The 18372-nt window shown below is 40.1% G+C and overlaps 1 protein-coding gene across 1 annotated transcript in view; it reads right to left on the bottom strand.

Annotated features, from left to right (window-relative positions):
- Positions 1–18372, bottom strand: part of LOC122552978 (parkin coregulated gene protein homolog) — a 374139-nt gene that overhangs the window by 271964 nt on the left and 83803 nt on the right. The window contains exon 2 of the mRNA XM_043696320.1: positions 7582–7716. Coding sequence (XP_043552255.1) covers positions 7582–7716 — 135 coding nt within the window. The remainder of the gene's footprint in view (positions 1–7581; positions 7717–18372) is intronic.

The raw sequence follows: 18372 nt of genomic DNA, 5'->3' as shown, positions 1-18372 counted from the left end.
TTCGTTGCTTGTTGTTAGTTAAATCAAAAGTGGGGAAATGGCTCTTAACATTGCAAAAGAGGTTCTGGGGGTTAAAGGTGCTTCCCAAGTGTGCCAAGAAAGTTTAGAAAGACAGAAAAAGGTAACATTTGTAGAATTAGCAAACCCACTAAAATTGGGTTTAACTTGGGATAATAAGAAAGTTGAAATTGTAACAGAGTTAGCCAAGCACTTAGATATAACACAGAAATAGTCAAGCTCAGTGGGATTAGAACAAAAAAATTGCAAATGAGACAATTGGAGTTAGATAGTAAAAGGAAACTGAAATGGTTTGAATTACGATTAAAAGCAGAGGAAAAGGAAAAGGAGAAGAAGGCACGAGTAAAAGAAAGGGAAAAAGAGAAGAAAGGGAGAGAGAGTTTGAACTTCAGAAGTTGGCAATTAGACAAGCAGGTTGGCTTAAAAGAATGGAGATGAAGGTAGAAGGTAGGTTTAGTGAGGAGGATAGTGACGATGAGTAAACCCATTGTAGCCATAGGCCTGGTGGGAATCTGTTTAAAAATATTCAAACATTGTCTAAATTTGATGAGAAGGATGTGGAAGCGTTTTCCATCTCATTTGAGAAAGTGGCTAAACAAATGACGTGGCCAGAGACTATGTGGGTTTTCTTGATCCAAACACAGTTGGTAGGTTGGTAGAGCTAATGAAGTGTTGCAGCCCACTGTCACAGAAGTAAAAAAGGCTACTGGTACCACAAGCATATAGACAATGGTTCAGAAATGTAAGAAAGGAACCAGGTCAGACTTATATCAAGTTGAATGAATGAAACAGAGCAAGTTCAATAGATGGATGAGAGTATTAAAGATAGAAAAGACCTCTGAGGCTCTTACTGATATTAGTCTGCTGGAGGAGTTTAAAAACTCATTCCAGAAATGATAAGAGCTCATGTTGAGGAACAGAAAGTTAAAACAGTGAAAATAGCTGCAGAGATGGCAGATGATTATGCATAGTGCATAAATCAAAATCTAGATTCCGACAGCAATTTCATTCCGTGAGAGATAGAAATTGGGAAAGAGGGAGATCCTTTAATGAAAAATAAGTAGTAGATCACACTGGGAACAGTTTACCACAGGTGAAAAAATAAACTCAAAAGGATGGAAAAGGGGTGAAAGACCTCAGTTGTTGTCACTGCAATAAAGGTGAGACACACAAAGTCACACTGTTGGTGGTTTAAGAAAGGCATTGGGAAAAAGGATGTGATGAAAGAGGCTAAACCAGTGGGATTAGTCAAGACAGTGAAGGAAATCCCAAGAGAAGTTGAGGAACTGCAGAAGATTGCAGAGCCGAATCATGGGTTGGACAGAAAGACCGTGCTCAATCTTTTCAAAGACTTCACCAGTTTGGGTAAGATTTATGCAGGGTGGAGGAGGTAAAGAGTTTGAAATATTGAAAGATACGGGAGCTAGTCTGTCTCTAATAGTAAGAGATGAAAATATTTGCACTCCTTTTGAAATATTGCCTGAGAGAGTGGTAATCTGTGGATTAAATAGAGAGAGGATTCAATGTTCCCCTGTGTAAGTCAAGGCTAGAAAGTTCAATCAAGACTGGGGAACTGATAGTGGGAGTGATGGAAAACTTGGCTATCCCAGGAATCCAGTTTATTCTTGGAAGTAATATAGCTAGATCACAGGTATGAGTGATGCCCATTGTAGTGGAAAAGCCAAAGGAAAATCAGGAAACTGAGGATTTAAAAGAAAAATACCCTGGTATTTTTCTGAACTGTGCGGTGACAAGATCACACAGCCATAAATTAAAACAAGAAGAAAGAATAAAAAAGAAAGATGAAGGAGTTGAGATCCAATTAGCTGACATCCTGTTTGATGAGATGGTAAAGGAAAAACCTAAGCAGGTAGACGATCAGGTTGAGGAGTTTATTCTGACAGATTGACAGTTACAACAGAAAATGAGACGATAAAGGATTTATATCATACAGCCTACTCGGAAGAGGAATCAATGAATATTCCAGAATGGTTTTACCTTGAAGATAAAATCTTAAGGTGGAAATGGAGACCTTGGCAGGTTAGTGCCGATGAGAAATGAATGGAAGTATACCAAATGGCGTTGCTGGTAGAATACAGACAGGAAATATTGCGGGTAGCATATGAATTACCTATAGGAGAACATCTAGGAGTGAGAAGACTCAGGATAAGATACAGAAGCAGTTTTATTGGCCTAGATTACAGAGGAACCTCGATTATCTGAACAAGACGGGCAAGCAATATTTAGTTCGGTTAACTGATTATTTGGATAATTGATGTGACATTAAACAAGGGAAACCATACTGATCTAACGCTGCGTTTTACTGGAGAGTTTGTTTAAACCTATAATTTTGATAAATCTGCTATTTAAACAAATTAATCTTTGCATTCTGCAATTTGCAGGTTAAACTGAGAAGGACTAAACCCTTACCAGCACATAAATATATGAAATCCCAGCATCAAGCAAGGTCCTGAACAGCTTCTACAATCACAAGAGCATTTCTGCTGAACTCAGTTTTGTGATAGAAAGACAGAAGCACTGCCTCGCACATATGTTTATTTTCTCTGCCATATTTTTCAGGAATGGCTCGGTGAAGTGACAGGAATAAAGCACTTAATTTTGCAAAGGGCTGTGTAACTACCCATTACGTAAAAAAAACTCCAGCCTCTGTTGCTTGAGGTGCTTGTGTTTCTCTGTTTTTAGAGTGATACTCACTGGTCTATAGTTCCCTGGCTTGTCCTTACCACCTTTCTTAAAAAGTGGCACCACGTTAGCCAACCTCCAGTCTTCTGGCATCTCACCTGTGACTAACGATGATACAAATATCTCAGCAATAGCCCCAGCAATCACTTTCCTAGCTTCCCACATGGTTCTCGGGTACACCTGATCAGGTCCTGGGGATTTATCCACCTTTATGCATTTCAAGACATCCAGCACTTCCTCCTCTGTAATATGGACATTTTTCAAGATGTCACCATCCATTTCCCTACATTCCATATGTTCCATGTCCTTTTCCACAGTAAATACTGATGTAAAATACTTGTTCAGTATCTTCCCCATCTCCTGCAGCTCCACACAAAGGCTGCCTTGCTGATCTTTGAGGGGCCCTATTTTCTCCCTAGTTACCCTTTTGTCCCTAATCTATTTGTAAAATTCCTTTGGATTCTCATTAACTCTAATTGCCAAAGCTATCTCATGTCTCCTTTTTTCCTTCCTGATTTATCTCTCAGGTATACTCCTATTGCCTTTATACTCTTCTAAGGATTCACTCGATCTATTCTGTCTATACCTGACATACGCTTCCTTCTTTTTCTTAACCAAATCTCCAATTTCTTTCGTCATCCAGCTTTCCCTATACCTACCAGCATTTTCCCAGAATTTTCACATGTTTTTCAGTACAGGTAATCCGAATTCACTTATCTCTTTGAGGTAATGTTTTTGTGGGACTTTGAGATCTTGTTCGGATAATATGAAATTCAGATAATTGATATTTGGATAACTGAGGTTCCTCTGTACGTAAAGATTGAATTTTGCCGTACCTGTCATATGTGTCAGATGGTGGGAAAGCCATAGGAGGTGATCACATCAACACCCTTGATGCCAATTCCCACATTTGAAGAACCTTTTATATGGGTTATAATTGATTATGCAGGTCCTCTCCCGAAAGGAGAAAGTGAGGTCTGCAGATGCTGGAGATCAGAGATGGAAATGTGTTGCTGGAAAAGCGCAGCAGGTCAGGCACCATGTAGGGAACAGGAGAATCGACGTTTCGGGCATTAGCCCTTCCTGAAGAAGGGCTAATGCCCGAAACGTCGATTCTCCTGTTCCCTAGATGCTGCCTGACCTGCTGCGCTTTTCCAGCAACACATTTCCATCTCCTCTCCCGAAAACCAAACGTAGGAACCAGTATTTGCTAACTGTAATGGATGTGTCTACTGGGTTTTCTTAGGCAATTCTATTACAGAATGTAAAGGCAAAAATGGTTGACAAAAAGTTGCTTGCTTTCTTTAAGAGTTATGGATTACCCAGTGGGATTCAGTCAGACCAGGGGTCCAATTTTATTGTCAAATTATTTAAGGTGGTCATGGACAGTTTAGAATCAAACACTTTGCATCAAGTGTATACAGTCCTGAATCCCAGGGAGCATTGGAAAGGTAGCATCAGACCCTAAAGACCATGTTGAGGGCTTAAAGTCAGGATTACCCAAATGAATGGGATAAAGGTATCCCATATATATGATTTGCAATTAGAGATGCTCCAATTAATTGACTCAGTTTACCTCATTCAAATTGATATTCAGAGGGCCTTTGAAATTAATTAAGAAAAGTTGATAGGTCCGAAGTCAGAATTTCACAGTTGGATTATGTATCGGAGGTGAGAGAAAGATTGAAGAGAGTAGGTGAATTAGTTTTACAACATTTGAAGGTGCACAGCACTTAATGAAGCAAGGAGCAGATAAAAAATCTAAAATTTATACGTTCGCCCATGGGGATAAAGTATTGGTGCCGTTACCAGGGTAGGAAATCCCTCGAAAGCAAGGTTTAGTGGTCCCTGTCAGATCGAGAAGAAGTTAGGTCAGGTGAATTATCTGGTAAAGATGCCAGATAGGAAAACATATTTTGGGTATGTCATTTGAACATGCTAAAATATTACTAAGACAGGGAAAGGGATCCAGAGAAACAGGTATTTGTTACTGCCACTCAAAGTGAGGAATCAAATCCCGATGATTTGGAGTTTGATGTGCCTCCAAATAAATTGAATAATGAGGAAGTCCTCAAGGGATGGGGTAGGGTAGTAAGTTATCTGTCCATGGAACAGAGAACTGATTTGAAAGACTTGTTACAGTGTGATGAGGATCCATGAAGAAATAGAATAGGGAAGACTATTGCCCTAGTAGGAGGTTGACGTAGGGAATGCTGTTCCAATAAAACAACACACCTACAGGCATAATCCTCTCAAAGCAGTGCAGGTTCAGAAGGAAGAGGAAGCAATGCTCCAGGAGGACATCACAGAGATGGATCAAAGTGAGTGGAGTTCGCCTAGCATGTTAGCTTCCAAACCTGCTGGTACTCAACAATTCTGTGTAAACTATTGGAAGTTCAACACTATGACTAAATCTGACTCATATACCCACTGGAGGATTTTGTGAAAAAAGTAGGACAAGTCACTTACATCACAAAGTTGGATTTACTTTGTGATTACTGGCAAAGAGTAACAAAGAGTGAAAGATGTTTCTGCTTTTGTAACCCCAAATGGGCTATATCAATTTAAAGTGATGCCCTTTGGAATGAAAAACGTGCCAGCCGCTTTTCAATGGCCTATGAACAGAGTTGTTGCAGGATTGACTAATTTGCCATCTACAAAGATGACTTATTGATCTTTTGCCATTTGTGGAAAGATCACATGGAGCATTTAACAGAGCTCTGTAAGAGTCTATGGAGCTGAAAATGTGTTGCTGGAAAAGCGCAGCAGGTCAGGCAGCATCCAAGGAACAGGAGAATCAACGTTTCGGGCATAAGCCCTTCTTCAGGAAGCAATGCTCCAGGAACGTCGATTCTCCTGTTCCTTGGATGCTGCCTGACCTGCTGCGCTTTTCCAGCAACACATTTTCAGCTCTGATCTCCAGCATCTGCAGTCCTCACTTTCTCCTCGAAAAGTCTATGGAGGGCAAGATCGGTCATAACATTGTCAAAAACAGAACTTGTGAAGGTGGAAGTGATATTTTAGGGCACAACATCGAAAATAACAGATGACACCAAGGAACATGAAGACAAAGACCATCTACGATTTTTAGGATTGAGTGAATTCTACAGAAAATTTGTACCAAGATTTGTTAAAAAAAAACAAAATTTCAGTGGACAGAACAACGCCAGGAGGTATTTAAGAATTTAAAAGCAGAGTTAACTACTGCATTAGTTTTAGCCATGCCAAATGTTTTGAAACCCTTCAAAGTTGCCATCAATGCAGGTGATGCAGGTGTTGGAGCTATGTTGCTACAGGAAGATTATTATGGAATTGAAAGGCGAATCAGTTATTTTTCAAAAAAACTCAATATCCGCCGGAAAAATGTTCAATGATTGAAAAAAGTTATGGAGTTTGGTAATGGCTTTACAACATGTTAATGTTTACATTGCAAACAATGCATCAGAGACTATTGTGTATACCTGTTACAATCCTTTGACATTTCTGGAAAGACTAAGGACAAGAACACCAGATTAATTTGTTTGAGTCTCATGTTTCAAGGATTTAATTTACAGATTGTATATGTTGCAGGTCATGAAAATATTATTGAGGATGCTTTATCACGAGTTTTAAAAAAAATGCTCATATAAGATAGAAACAGTCATGTTCAATGTTCTATACAAGTAGAATTAGTCTAAAATGTGTAACTCAAGATTAATGAACTATGGATCTAGTAATATAATGGAGTTAAGGGTTTAAAAGAAAAAAGAATGAAGCCATCTTTTCCTAATTATGGGCTTTTTTTCTTAAGGTAGGTATTTTATTCAATCACTAGAAGTTGTTGAAAAGCAGGTTACACCATTTTTCGCGCTCTTTTTACAGACTACAGGTGTTTCAGTTTTAGTTCTTAGAGGAGGGTCAACCTCTGCTTTATAACAGTATCCAGTAACAAAGTCATCAAAATAAATCACTTCAAGTATTGCATCAGTATTGTATTTTAAACATTCTACCAACTTTATAGATGCTTTTGAACTTTATGGAATCAAGAAGAAACAATACCACTTTGTTAACAAATGCCCATATAAATATTTTAAAATATTATGCAATTGTAAACATTGCCAAAACAAAATTAACATTGAGCTAAATCTAAGATTGTGCAATAAAAACTAATGAATTCCACAATGGAAATAACGTGTATTTCAATCTGTCTGGTTCACAGTAAGATATAGCACTTTAAACTGTTTCATAATTTTCACACATGACTATCCTGTTACGTTATGCTTTGTATACTAGTTTCAGAGTATTCATTAAATATTGCATTTTATTTGAAGTTACTTCCTTTTTTGCCAGAGAAATGGGTAAGATTAGGCCATTTGAAGATGCATAACTGCATACAGCTAACATGTGCTGCAGCTATTGAAAGCAGCAATAGAATAAGGATTGACCTTCATTAGTATTCTGCTCCACATCACATAGGTCAAGATTGCATGCCTTATCCATTTAAGTAATTAAACCTTTCATTTGGAAACATTCTGCAGGAACAGATGAAGCTTGAGAGATAAATGCTTGCTTGCTTGATGCATTTAGCTAGTTCCATTACTTGATAGACTGTTTTAAATAGCTTGGGTTGCCAGGTCCTCATAAAAATGGAGATGGATTGGCTGGGAGAGAATAGTCTCAAAGGAAAGCTGACTCACATCTCCTTCGTTGGATATAATTTAATTGTTAGCAAAGGTGGGCAACTGACTCAGGAGACCTTTTTCTTGCTGCTATTTACTGCGAAATGACTCTATCTGATTAATTTGTGAAGTAAACTTGTTTGGCAATAGGCAACGTTACTTTCAGTCTTGCAGTGTCTGCCATGACTGTACTCCAACTCACCTTCCAGGCTATTCGATTTCCATGTGAACCATGCTCTAAGGCAATAGGGAAATCGCCTCGTTTATAACACTTGCGAAATGCTGTAGGTCCGCTGGGTCTCTCGCGAAAAGATCCTGCAGATGAAGGACCAACGACCTTGAAAAGCAATAAGAAAATGTATCTTTATAATCTTTATAGTTATCTGAATTCTGTTTCACCAATTTATACATTTACAAACAATGAGAAATTTAATAAAGATGTTGAAGATGCAAGGACTGAGTAAGGTTTGCCAATGGAATTGCGGAAGTGAACTAAAAGCTGATTTATTTATTTTGCATGACAGAAGACAATTTTCTGCTTGGTCCATCTTACTATTGTTTTTACCAATACCTTTCTCCTTCCTAAAAATACTGCTCCCTGGATGTCTACTATGTTGTTTCAAAATTAGAATCAATATTGCTCGTTCAACATTATTGTCCAAAGTTGGAGTCAAAGTCAAATTCCCATATCACCCAAAGCCAGCAAAGTTAAACCCCAGGATAGTGCAAATTTGAAATGTAAGATTCAATCTTGCCTGCTTAGAACTGGTAATACTTACATTTCATGTGATCTTCCACTATGTCTGATATGACATGTAGCATGTAGCAACCAAATAACCAAAACCAAAGAGAAGTGCCTTAATTTTCATCATGGATAGAGGAATAATGGTTGGGAATTTTCTAACATTGCAATCTTGGCTTCATTCTGGCAGTAGCAGGACAATGGAATTTTCCTCTGGGGTGGGGTCAGACTGAAGTTGGCAGGTTGAACATGGCAGCTTGAAACAAACACATAACAGGTTCAGTCTCGGCATAGGCCAAAGCATTTGCCTCTACTGCCACCTTTGGTTTGCAGGAGATTAATGGTTAGTGAAATTGACAAGTCTTCCTGGAAACTGGCTGAACTTCACATTGTGAATATTCATCGTTATTGCTGACATCATAATAGGCCAATAGTTTGAAGTCCCACAGAAATAAAGGATTGCTGGAATCTGCGCCAAGCACACAACAAAGGACTGCTGGAATGTAACAAAGCTCTCTCCTGTCAGAAGCTGCAATATGAAAAATGCAATCACAGGAGGTCCAAGCATTGTGCTGTAGTCAAGAACAACAGTGCAGCTGAGGGGAGGTTTCTCTCAAGCTTATCTCTTCACAGTACCCCTTAACAAAGGAGGGAAACCACTGATCAATTCATTGGCTAGTCTGAGCCTGTCAACATCCCATTACAAGTAAGTTCCTCAAGGAATTTTGGTGCCTTATCACTGTTGCATAGCAGCAACCCTTGTCACAATAGCATTCGTACACCAATTAACTGGTTACCGGACTGACATATAGCAAATGTATACTAGTATTCAACCCTCAAGTCACCAAGTCCTTGCTATCATGAAATGATGCCGAGCTAATGATGCACACCACAAAACACAAACATACAAAACAATATATTTCATTTACTTAATGTCTGAATGCTCCAAAAGACTAAACAACAGGAGACCATAAGATCATAATATAGAGAAGCAGAATTAGGCCATTCAGCCCATTGAGTCTGCCCTGCTGTTTGATCATGGCATATATATTTCTCAAATCCATTCTCCTGCCATCTCCCCATAACCCTTGATCCCCTTACCAATTAAAAAAAAACTATCTTTATCTTAAATACACTCAATGACTTGGCCTCCACAGCCCTCTGCGGTAATGAGTTCCAAAGATTAACCACTCTCTGGTTGAGGAAATTGCTCCACATATTAGTTCTAAAGGGCCATCTCTTCAATCTGAAGCTGTGCCCTCAGGTCCTAGACAATCCTACTGATGGAAATATATTCTCCACATCCACTCTATCTAGGCCTCTCAGTATTTTGTAAGTTTCAATGAGATCCCCCCCTTTATCTTTCTAAACACCATCAAGCACAGATTCAGAATTTTCAACTGCACCTCGTATGACAAGCCTACGTTCCCTAAATCATTCTATGGACTCCCTCCAAGGCCAGCACATCCTTCCTTAAATACAGGGCACAAAACTGCTATAAATATTCCAAATGCAGCCTGACCAGAGCCTTATGCAGCCTTAGCTGTACATTTCTGTTGTATTCCAGCCCTCTTGAAATGAATGCAAACATTGCATTTGCTTTCCTAACTACCAACTGTACTGGCATGTTAACCTTAAGTGAATCTTGAACTAAGTCTCCCAAGTCCCTTTGTGCTTCAGATTTCCTAAGCTTTTGCCTTAGTCTAGAACTCTATTCTTCCGATGAAAGTGCACAATATCACACTTGCATTGTATTATATTGATTGTATTCCATCTGGCACTTCTTTGCCCACTCCTCTTACCTGTCTAAATCCTCCTGCAATTTCTTTGTTACATCAACACTACCTACCACACAACCTTTCTTTGTGTGGTCTGCAAACTGAGCAAAATTGCCCTCAGTTCCTTCGTTCAGATCACTAATGTATAATGTGAACAGTTGTGGTCCCAACATGGAACTCCACTAAGTCACCGGCTACCATTCCGAAATTCTATTTTATGTATATTCTGAGTTCTGCTAGTCAGCCAATTCTCTATTCATGTCAGTACTTTGGTCTTAACATCATGGGCTGTTATCTATTTAGCAGCCTCCTGTGCGGTACCTTGTCAAAAGCCTTCAGGATGTCCAAATAGATTACATCCACTGGTTTTCCTTTGTCTAACTTACTCATTGCCTCTTCAAAGAATGCTAAGAGATTTGTCAGGCATGACTTCCCTTGATGAAGCTGTGTTTACTAAACCCAATTTTATAATGTACTTCCAAGTACCTCTCAAACTCATCCTTAATGATGGACTCTAAAATCTTACCAATGACTGAGGTCAGGCAAAACGGCCTATAGTTTCCTGTCTTTTGCCTCTCTCCCTTCTTAATCATGGTATTACAATAGCCATTTTTCAGTTCTCCGGGACTTTAAGTCCAGTGATTCCTGAAAGATTACCACCAATGCCTCAACAATCTCCTCTGGTGTATTGTCTATCTATCCTAGGTGATTTATCCACCTTCAGATCTTTCAGCTTCGCAGATCTTCTCCATCATGGTGATCACTACACTTATCTTTGTCCCCTGACTCTTGAAGTTCTGGTACGTTGCTAATATCTTCCACTGTGAAAACTGTATCAGTTTTCAGTGCCACCATCATTTCTTTGTTCCCCATTACTACCTTCCCAGCCTCATGTTCCAGCAGTCCAATGTCCACTCTTACCTCTCTCTTAACCTCTAGACATCTTAAAAAAAACTCTTGCTATCTATATTACTGGCTCACTGTCTCTCATACTTCATCTTCTCCCTTGTTTATTACATTTTTAGTTATCTTCTACTGGTTTGTAAAGGCTTCTCATCTTCTGGATTCCCACTAATATTCACACATTGTATGCTTTTTCTTTTGCTTTTATGCTGTTCCTGACTTCTCTTGTCAGCAGTAGTTGCCTTGTCCCCTCCTTAATATGTTTCTTCTTCCTCAGATTAAATTTCTACTGTGCCTCCCAAATTACCTCTGCCATTACTACTCAATAATCTTCCCTGCTAGGCTCCCCTTTGAATTTAACTCTGGCCAGGTGCTCCCTCTTGTATTTGTATTTATCATTATTCAATTGTAACACCTGACATCTGATTCCAGCTTCTCCCTCTAAAATTGCAGGGTGAATTCTATTACTCCTAGGGATTCCTTCACCTTAAATTTCCAAATCAAGTCTGCCTCATTGCCCATCACCAAATCCAGAGCTGCCTGTTGGGATTCGCTACTAACCAGATTTTCCCAGTCCACCTGCATATTGATTATTGCAATAGTGCCTTTCTCACATACCCTTTTCATCTTCAGACCCTTCAGCCCAAACTGGTCCATGCCGACAAAATGTCCATCCATGCGAAACCCAGTTCCCTGCTCTTGGCCCATAAACCTTTCCTATGCGTGTATTTGTCCAAATGCCTTTTAAATATTGTTAATGTACCCTCCCCTACCACTTCCGCTGGCAGCTCATTCTGTCTGATTACTACCTTCTGTGTAAAAAAGTTGTCCCTCAAGGTCCCTTTCATTCTTTCCCCTCTAACCTTAAACTGATGTCCTCAATTCCTTTGGGGAAAAGATTCGGTGCATTCACCCTAACCATGCCTCTCATGATCTTATATACTTCCACACTTAAGCCCTGGACTTGGAGAATGGTTGGCACATCAGTGGGGGAGTTGATGAAATTCGTGACTCAGCAAAGTGTGGTTCTGTGACAGCATTCATGCAGTGACAAGCAGCCAAATGAGAGGTTAGCACAAAGGTTAGCAGCAGAGTCCTAACATGAAGAAATTGAGGGCTATCATCATTAACTGTGCTATTGATAGGGTCTGTTAATGGCTGGTTCTTGGAGAAAGGCCATTATTAAAGAGGAAAAAGCTATCATCTACCTTGGGGTGTCACAGTCTCCACCTGCTTTGATGCTCAAATAGGTCATAAACCTAAGTTCTATTAAGGAACTCTGCAGCATTGTATGAAGATGACTTCGTAGCTAACTGCAAAAAATAAACATACACTCTACCAAATAACTCTATCAAGATAACAATCTCTAGATTATTACCTGACCCATGCGAAAATTTGAAAAGGATAAGCAAGGTTAAAGAGATGAATGCATAGCTGAAAGACTGGCGTAGGTTCCAGTTCATAAGCTACTGGCAAGAATACTAGGGAAGGTGGGATCTGTACTGTGGGAATTGTCTACACCTGAATCATATTTGGAATGATGCTCTTTCAAACCACATAACCAGGGAGATAATGTGGGTTTTAAGTGAAATAGTGGGGGCAAGGGCCCAAATTTGGGAAGAGAAAGTGAGGTCTGCAGATGCTGGAGATCAAAGTTGAAACTTTATTGCTGGAACAGCACAGCAGGTCAGGCAGCATCCAGGGAACAGGAGATTCGACGTTTCGGGCACAGGCCCTCCTTAAATTTGGGAAGTTGAGGTGCAACAAAAAGTGAGGAAAAGGCAATAAAGGAAGGAATAATAATAAACAGACAACGACAGGAAAGGACAGATAATACAGGTTATGGGACAAATCAGCAGGTAAGACTAGAATTAAAAAATAACAAAACAACACTTAAGGCATTGCATTTGATGGTACAGTGCATTCAAAACAAAACAGATGAACTCGTAGTACAAATTGAGACAAATAAGTATGATCTAGTGGTCATTACTGAGGTGTGGCTTCAAGATAACCTTGATTAATGGCATGATATGGCAACTGCTCTGCCGAGGACTGGAAGAAACTGCAGAAGGTTGTATGCACAGCCCAGACCATCACAGAAGCCAGCCTTCCATCCATGGACTCCATTTACATAGCTCGTTGCCGGAGGAAGGCTGCCTACATCAAAGACATATGCCACCCTGGTAATGCTCTCTTACAACATCTTAAGTCAAGCAGAAGATACAGAAGCTTGAACTTCAGTAACAGCTTCTTCCTGGTCTTTATTATACTGATTAATGAACTCTCTAACTTCAAATAATTCTGATCTTGCTAATGTTGATCTTGCCTAATGTATGCCCGATGTGATGTAACCTGTATGCCTCTGTCTAAGTTTTTGTCCCACCCGATGATCTGAATATGCTTGCTTGCTATGATCTGCCTGTAAACAAAGTTTTTCACTGTACTTAGGTACACGTGACAATAAACAAATCAAATCAAATCAAATTAGGACCTAAATTTTGGAAGGCATGCGATATTAGGGAAGGACAAAAAGTTAGGAATAAGTGGAGGAGTAGCTCTGTTAATTAAAGGTATTAATACAATCAAGAGAGATGACCACATTCAGAAACCAAGATATAGAAGCGGTCTGGGTAAGGGTGAGGAATGATAAAGGCAAAAGAGAATTTTGTACAGTCACCTAACAGTACCCATGTAGGATCAGATATCAGGGAAGAAATAACGAAACAGCAATTATCATGGGGGATTTTAATCTATATACAGACTGGAAAAATCAGACTGGATAAAAATAGTATAGGTGAGGAATTAATTGAATATTTTGGGAAAATTTCTGAGACTAGCTTGGGTAGTACCAACCAGACAGCAGGCTTTACGAAGCTGGTTTGAGCATTAAGATCGGACCAATTACTGACCTCATAATAAATGCATCCCTTGGTGGCAGTGACCATATGATGGTTGAAGTTTGCATACAGTTTAAGGGAGAGAAGTGTGGATCTAAGACCACCATTTTGAATATAAACAATGGCCATTATGAGAGCATAAAAGCAGAGCTAGTCGAAGTTAACTGGCTGTTTAGGTTATGGGATAGGCAAATAAGGGGATATTCCAGAAAACACAAAATATATTGATTCCAACAAATAAAAAAAATCTATGGCATGATCCCGTCATCTATGGCTAACTAAAAAAAGTCAAAAATGTTATTAACCTCAAAGAAAAGATGTATAAATGTACAAAGATAGATGGCAGATTAGAAGATTGAACAGAATTTTTTTTAAAAATCCAAAGAAATACTAAAATATTGATGACAGAAAATTAGAGTGTGAGACAAATTTAGCTAAATATACATTCATAGACAGGAAAAGTTCCTTCAGATGTTAAGAAAAACAGTTAACAAAGTAAGTGTTGGTCCTATAGAAAATAAGTCTGGGGAATTAGTAATGGATAAAGAGATGGCAGATGAATTGAACAGATTGCTTATATTGGTCTTCACTGGAGAGGAAATAGGAAGCATCCTGGAGATAGCTGTTAATCAGGTATTGAAAAGGACTGAAAAATGCATGAAATTACAATTATCAGGGAAGTAGTACTGAGTAAATTATTCAAACTGTGAGTTGATGACTCCTGGGACCTGATGGATTTTATCCTAGATCTAGATGGAAGGTCTTTCTAGAAAATATTTGAAGTAGTAACTTGTGATATTGATAAAGGGGAACGAGTGGATGACTTGCACGGAGATTTCCAGGAGACACTTGATAAGGTGTCACTTCATAGGTTATTGTGGAATATAAAAGCTCATGGTGTTGGGTGTAACGTGATTGGCTGGTTCATTCGAAGCAGAGAATGGGAAAAATAGGTGTTTTGCACGATGGCTGTGTATCATGACTGATGTCCTAGAGGAGTTGCTGCCAGGACCTCAACACTTTACAATTCATATAAATGATTTGGATGAAGGGGCCAAAGACATGGTAGTTAAATTTATTGACACAAATATAGTTCAGGAAAGTGAGTTTTGAACAGGACATAAGGGAAGCATGGTGGTTCAGTGGTTAGCACTGCTAGCTCACAGTGCCAGGACCCGTGTTTGATTTCACCATTGGACAACTGTCAGTGTGGAGTTTACACATTCTCCGTGCTGCGTGGGTTTCTTCCAGTCGCTCTGGATTCCTCCCACAGTGCAAAGATATGCAAGTTGGGTGAACTGGCCATGTTAAATTGCCCATAGTGCCCTTGGATGTGCATGGTAGATGAATTAGCCATGGGAAATGCAAAAAGATAGGATAGGGGAGTGGGTCAGGGTGGGACAATCTTCAGACGGTAAGTGTGGACTTAATGGGATGAATGGCCTGCTTCCACATTGTAGGGTTTATATGATTCTGCAATAAGAAGCCCACAAAGGGCTATAGTTAGGTTAAGTAAATGAACAAAATTACAAATGGAATACAATGTGGAAAAATGGAAAACTGTCCATTTTGCCAGAAAGAATAGAAAAGAAGCATTTTATCTAAATAGAGAGGTTGCAGAGCTCAAGATGTGGAGAGATCTTGCTGTCCAAGTGTACAAATCACAGAAGGTTAGTGTGCAGGTGTAGCAAGTAATCAGGAAAGTTAATAGAATGTTATGGTTTATTGTGATGGGAGTTGAATGCAAGAGTAGGGAGGTTATGCTTTAGTTATACTGGGCATTATTGAGACTCAACTGGAGTACTGTGTACAGTATTGTTCCCTGTACCTACAAAAGGATGTTAATGCTTTGAAACCTGTTCAGAGAAGACTTATTGACTAGGACTTGAATGAGTGGATTGCCTTATGAGGAAAGGTGAGACAGGCTAAGCCTGTATCATCTAGAGTTTGAAAGAATCAGAGGTGACTCAGTTGAAATATAGAAAGGATGTTTTTAAGTACAGGAGGGTACTTTGGGAAACTTAGCAGATTAGAGGATGGAAAAAAGTTAAATTTATGCTTTTATAGCACGACCTGAACCAAGGAGATTAAGCACGCTTTCCTCAGGCCCTCCAAGCTAAACAAACCTACCTCCTTGATTCATTTGCTCCACAGTTACTGCCAAGACTGAGCCAGAGAAAAAAATATTCCTGGACTTTGCAGAGCTAACAACACAAACATTGACCTATTTTTCTAATTAGCCTGTTTACAGATGTTATTAAATAACTCTGGAACAGAATGGGACTTGAACCCAGGCCTCCCAGTTCAGGGGGTAGGGACACAAAAGGGTATTACACAAACTTTGAGAAGGATCCTTAAAGGCTAGATATAAGTCGTTGGGGGTGTAGGTACTCCTATAGTGCAATCAGGAAACAAGTTTTAGGATTTTTACCCAGTAACAACGAAAGATCAGCAATATAGCTCCAAATCAGGAAGGTGTGTGGCTTGAAGGGAAACTTTCAGGTGATCATATTTCCCTGTGTCGGTTGCACACGTCCTTCAATATGATAAGAGATTTCCAGTTTGAAAGGTGTTTTGAAGAAGCAGAGAACATCAGAATATAAGAAATAGCAGCACCAATAGGCCATCTGGTCCACTGAGTCTGTTCCACCATTCAATAAGATCTTGGCTGATATTTTCATGGACTCAGCTCCACTTACCTGTCCACTCACCATACCCCTTAATTCCTTCACTGTTCAATATCTATCTTTGCCTTAAAAACATTCAATGAAATTACCTCAGCTGCTTCAGAGGGCAAAGAATTCCACAAGCTCACAGGCTTTTGGTGAAGAAATTCCACCTCAACTCGATCCTGAACCTGCTCCCCCTTATTTTGAGGATGTGCCCCCAGTTTAAATTACTTACAGTGTGGAAACAGGCCCTTCAGCTCAACAAGTCCACAACTACCCTCCGAAGACCAACCTCACCCAGACCCATTCCCCTACATTTACTCCTTCACCTAACACTATGGGCAATTTAGCATGGCCAATTCACCTAACCTGCACATTTTTGGACTGTGGGAGGAAACCGGCGCAGACACGGGGAGAACGTGCAAACTCCACACAGTCAGTCGCCTGAGGCGGGAATTGAACGCGGGTCTCTGGCGCTGTGAGGCAGCAGTGCTAACCACTGTGCCACCATGTCGCCCATAGTTCTACTTTCACTCGCTATTGAAAACAACCTCCCTGCTTCTATCTAATCTATTGCCCCCTCACTCTGCTAAATTCCAATGAGTATAGTTCCAGTCTGCTCAACCACTCCTCATAAGCTAATCCTCTCAAGTTTGGAATCAACCTTGTGAACCTTCACTGCACCCCTCCAATGCCAATACATCGTTTCTCAAGGAGACCAAAACTGTATACAGTACTCCAGCGAGTTTTAAGAAGGTTTGTAACTAGGGTTGGGGTTCTGGATGTAGGTTTGCTCTCTGAGCTGAATGATTCGTTTTCAGATGTTTCGTCACCATACTAGGTAACATCTTCAGGGAGCCTCCGAATGAAATACTGGTGGTGCATCCCGCTTTCTATTTATATGATTGAGTTTCCTTGGGTTGGTGATGTCATTTCCTGTGGTGATGGCATTTCCTATGGTGGTGTCATTTCCTGTTCTTTTTCCCAGGGGGTGGTAAATGGGATCCAAATCAATGTATTTGTTGAGTTCCAGTTGGAACGCCAAGTTTCTAGGAATTCTCATGCATGTCTCTGTTTGGCTTGTCCTGGGATGGATGTGTTGTCCCAGTCATAGAGTCATAGAGATGTACAGCACAGAAACAGATCCTTCGGTCCAACTCGTCCATGTCGACTAGATATCCCAACCCAATCTAGTCCCACCTGCTAGCACCTGGTCCCTATCCCTCCAATCCCTTCCTATATATACACCCATCCAGATGCCTTTTAAATATTGCAATTGGACCAGACTCCACCACTTCCTGTAGCAGCTCATTCCATACAAGTACCACCCTCTGAGTGAAGACGTCACCTCTTAGGTCTCTTTTATATCTTTCCCCTCTCACCCTAAACTTATGTCCTCTAGTTTCAGGAGGTCCCCACACCAGGGAAAAGACTTTGTCTATTTATCCTATACATGCCCCATATAATTTAATAAGCCTGTATAAGGTCACCCCTCAGCCTCCGATGCTCCAGGAAAAACCACCCTAGCCTATTCAACTTCTCTCTATAGTTCAAATCCTCCAACCCTGGCAACATCCTTGTAAATCTTTTCTGAACCCTTTCAAGTTTCACAACATCTGATGTCCATCCTCATCCATATGTAAGGATACTGGAGAGAATGGGTCACGTTGTTTTGTGGCTAGTTGATGTTCATATATCCTGGTGGCTAGTTTTCCGTCTGTTTGTCCACTTCAACTAGGACAACACATCCATCCCAAGACAAGCCAAACAGAGACATGCATGATAATTCCTAAAAGCATGGCATTCCAAGGGCTTATGCCCGAAATGTTGATTCTCCTGCTCCTCGGATGCTGCCTGACCTGCTGTGCTTTTCAGTGGAGAAAGTGAGGTCTGCAGATGCTGGAGATCAGAGCTGGAAATGTGTTGCTGGAAAAGCGCAGCAGGTCAGGCAGCATCCAGGGAACAGGAGAATCGACGTTTCGGGCATAAGCCCTTCTTCAGGAA

Source organism: Chiloscyllium plagiosum, chromosome 9 (genome assembly GCF_004010195.1).
Source record: "Chiloscyllium plagiosum isolate BGI_BamShark_2017 chromosome 9, ASM401019v2, whole genome shotgun sequence".
Taxonomy (NCBI): Eukaryota; Metazoa; Chordata; class Chondrichthyes; order Orectolobiformes; family Hemiscylliidae; genus Chiloscyllium; species Chiloscyllium plagiosum.
Note: the sequence above shows the minus strand (reverse complement) of the source record. Positions and strands in the feature narration are given on the sequence as shown.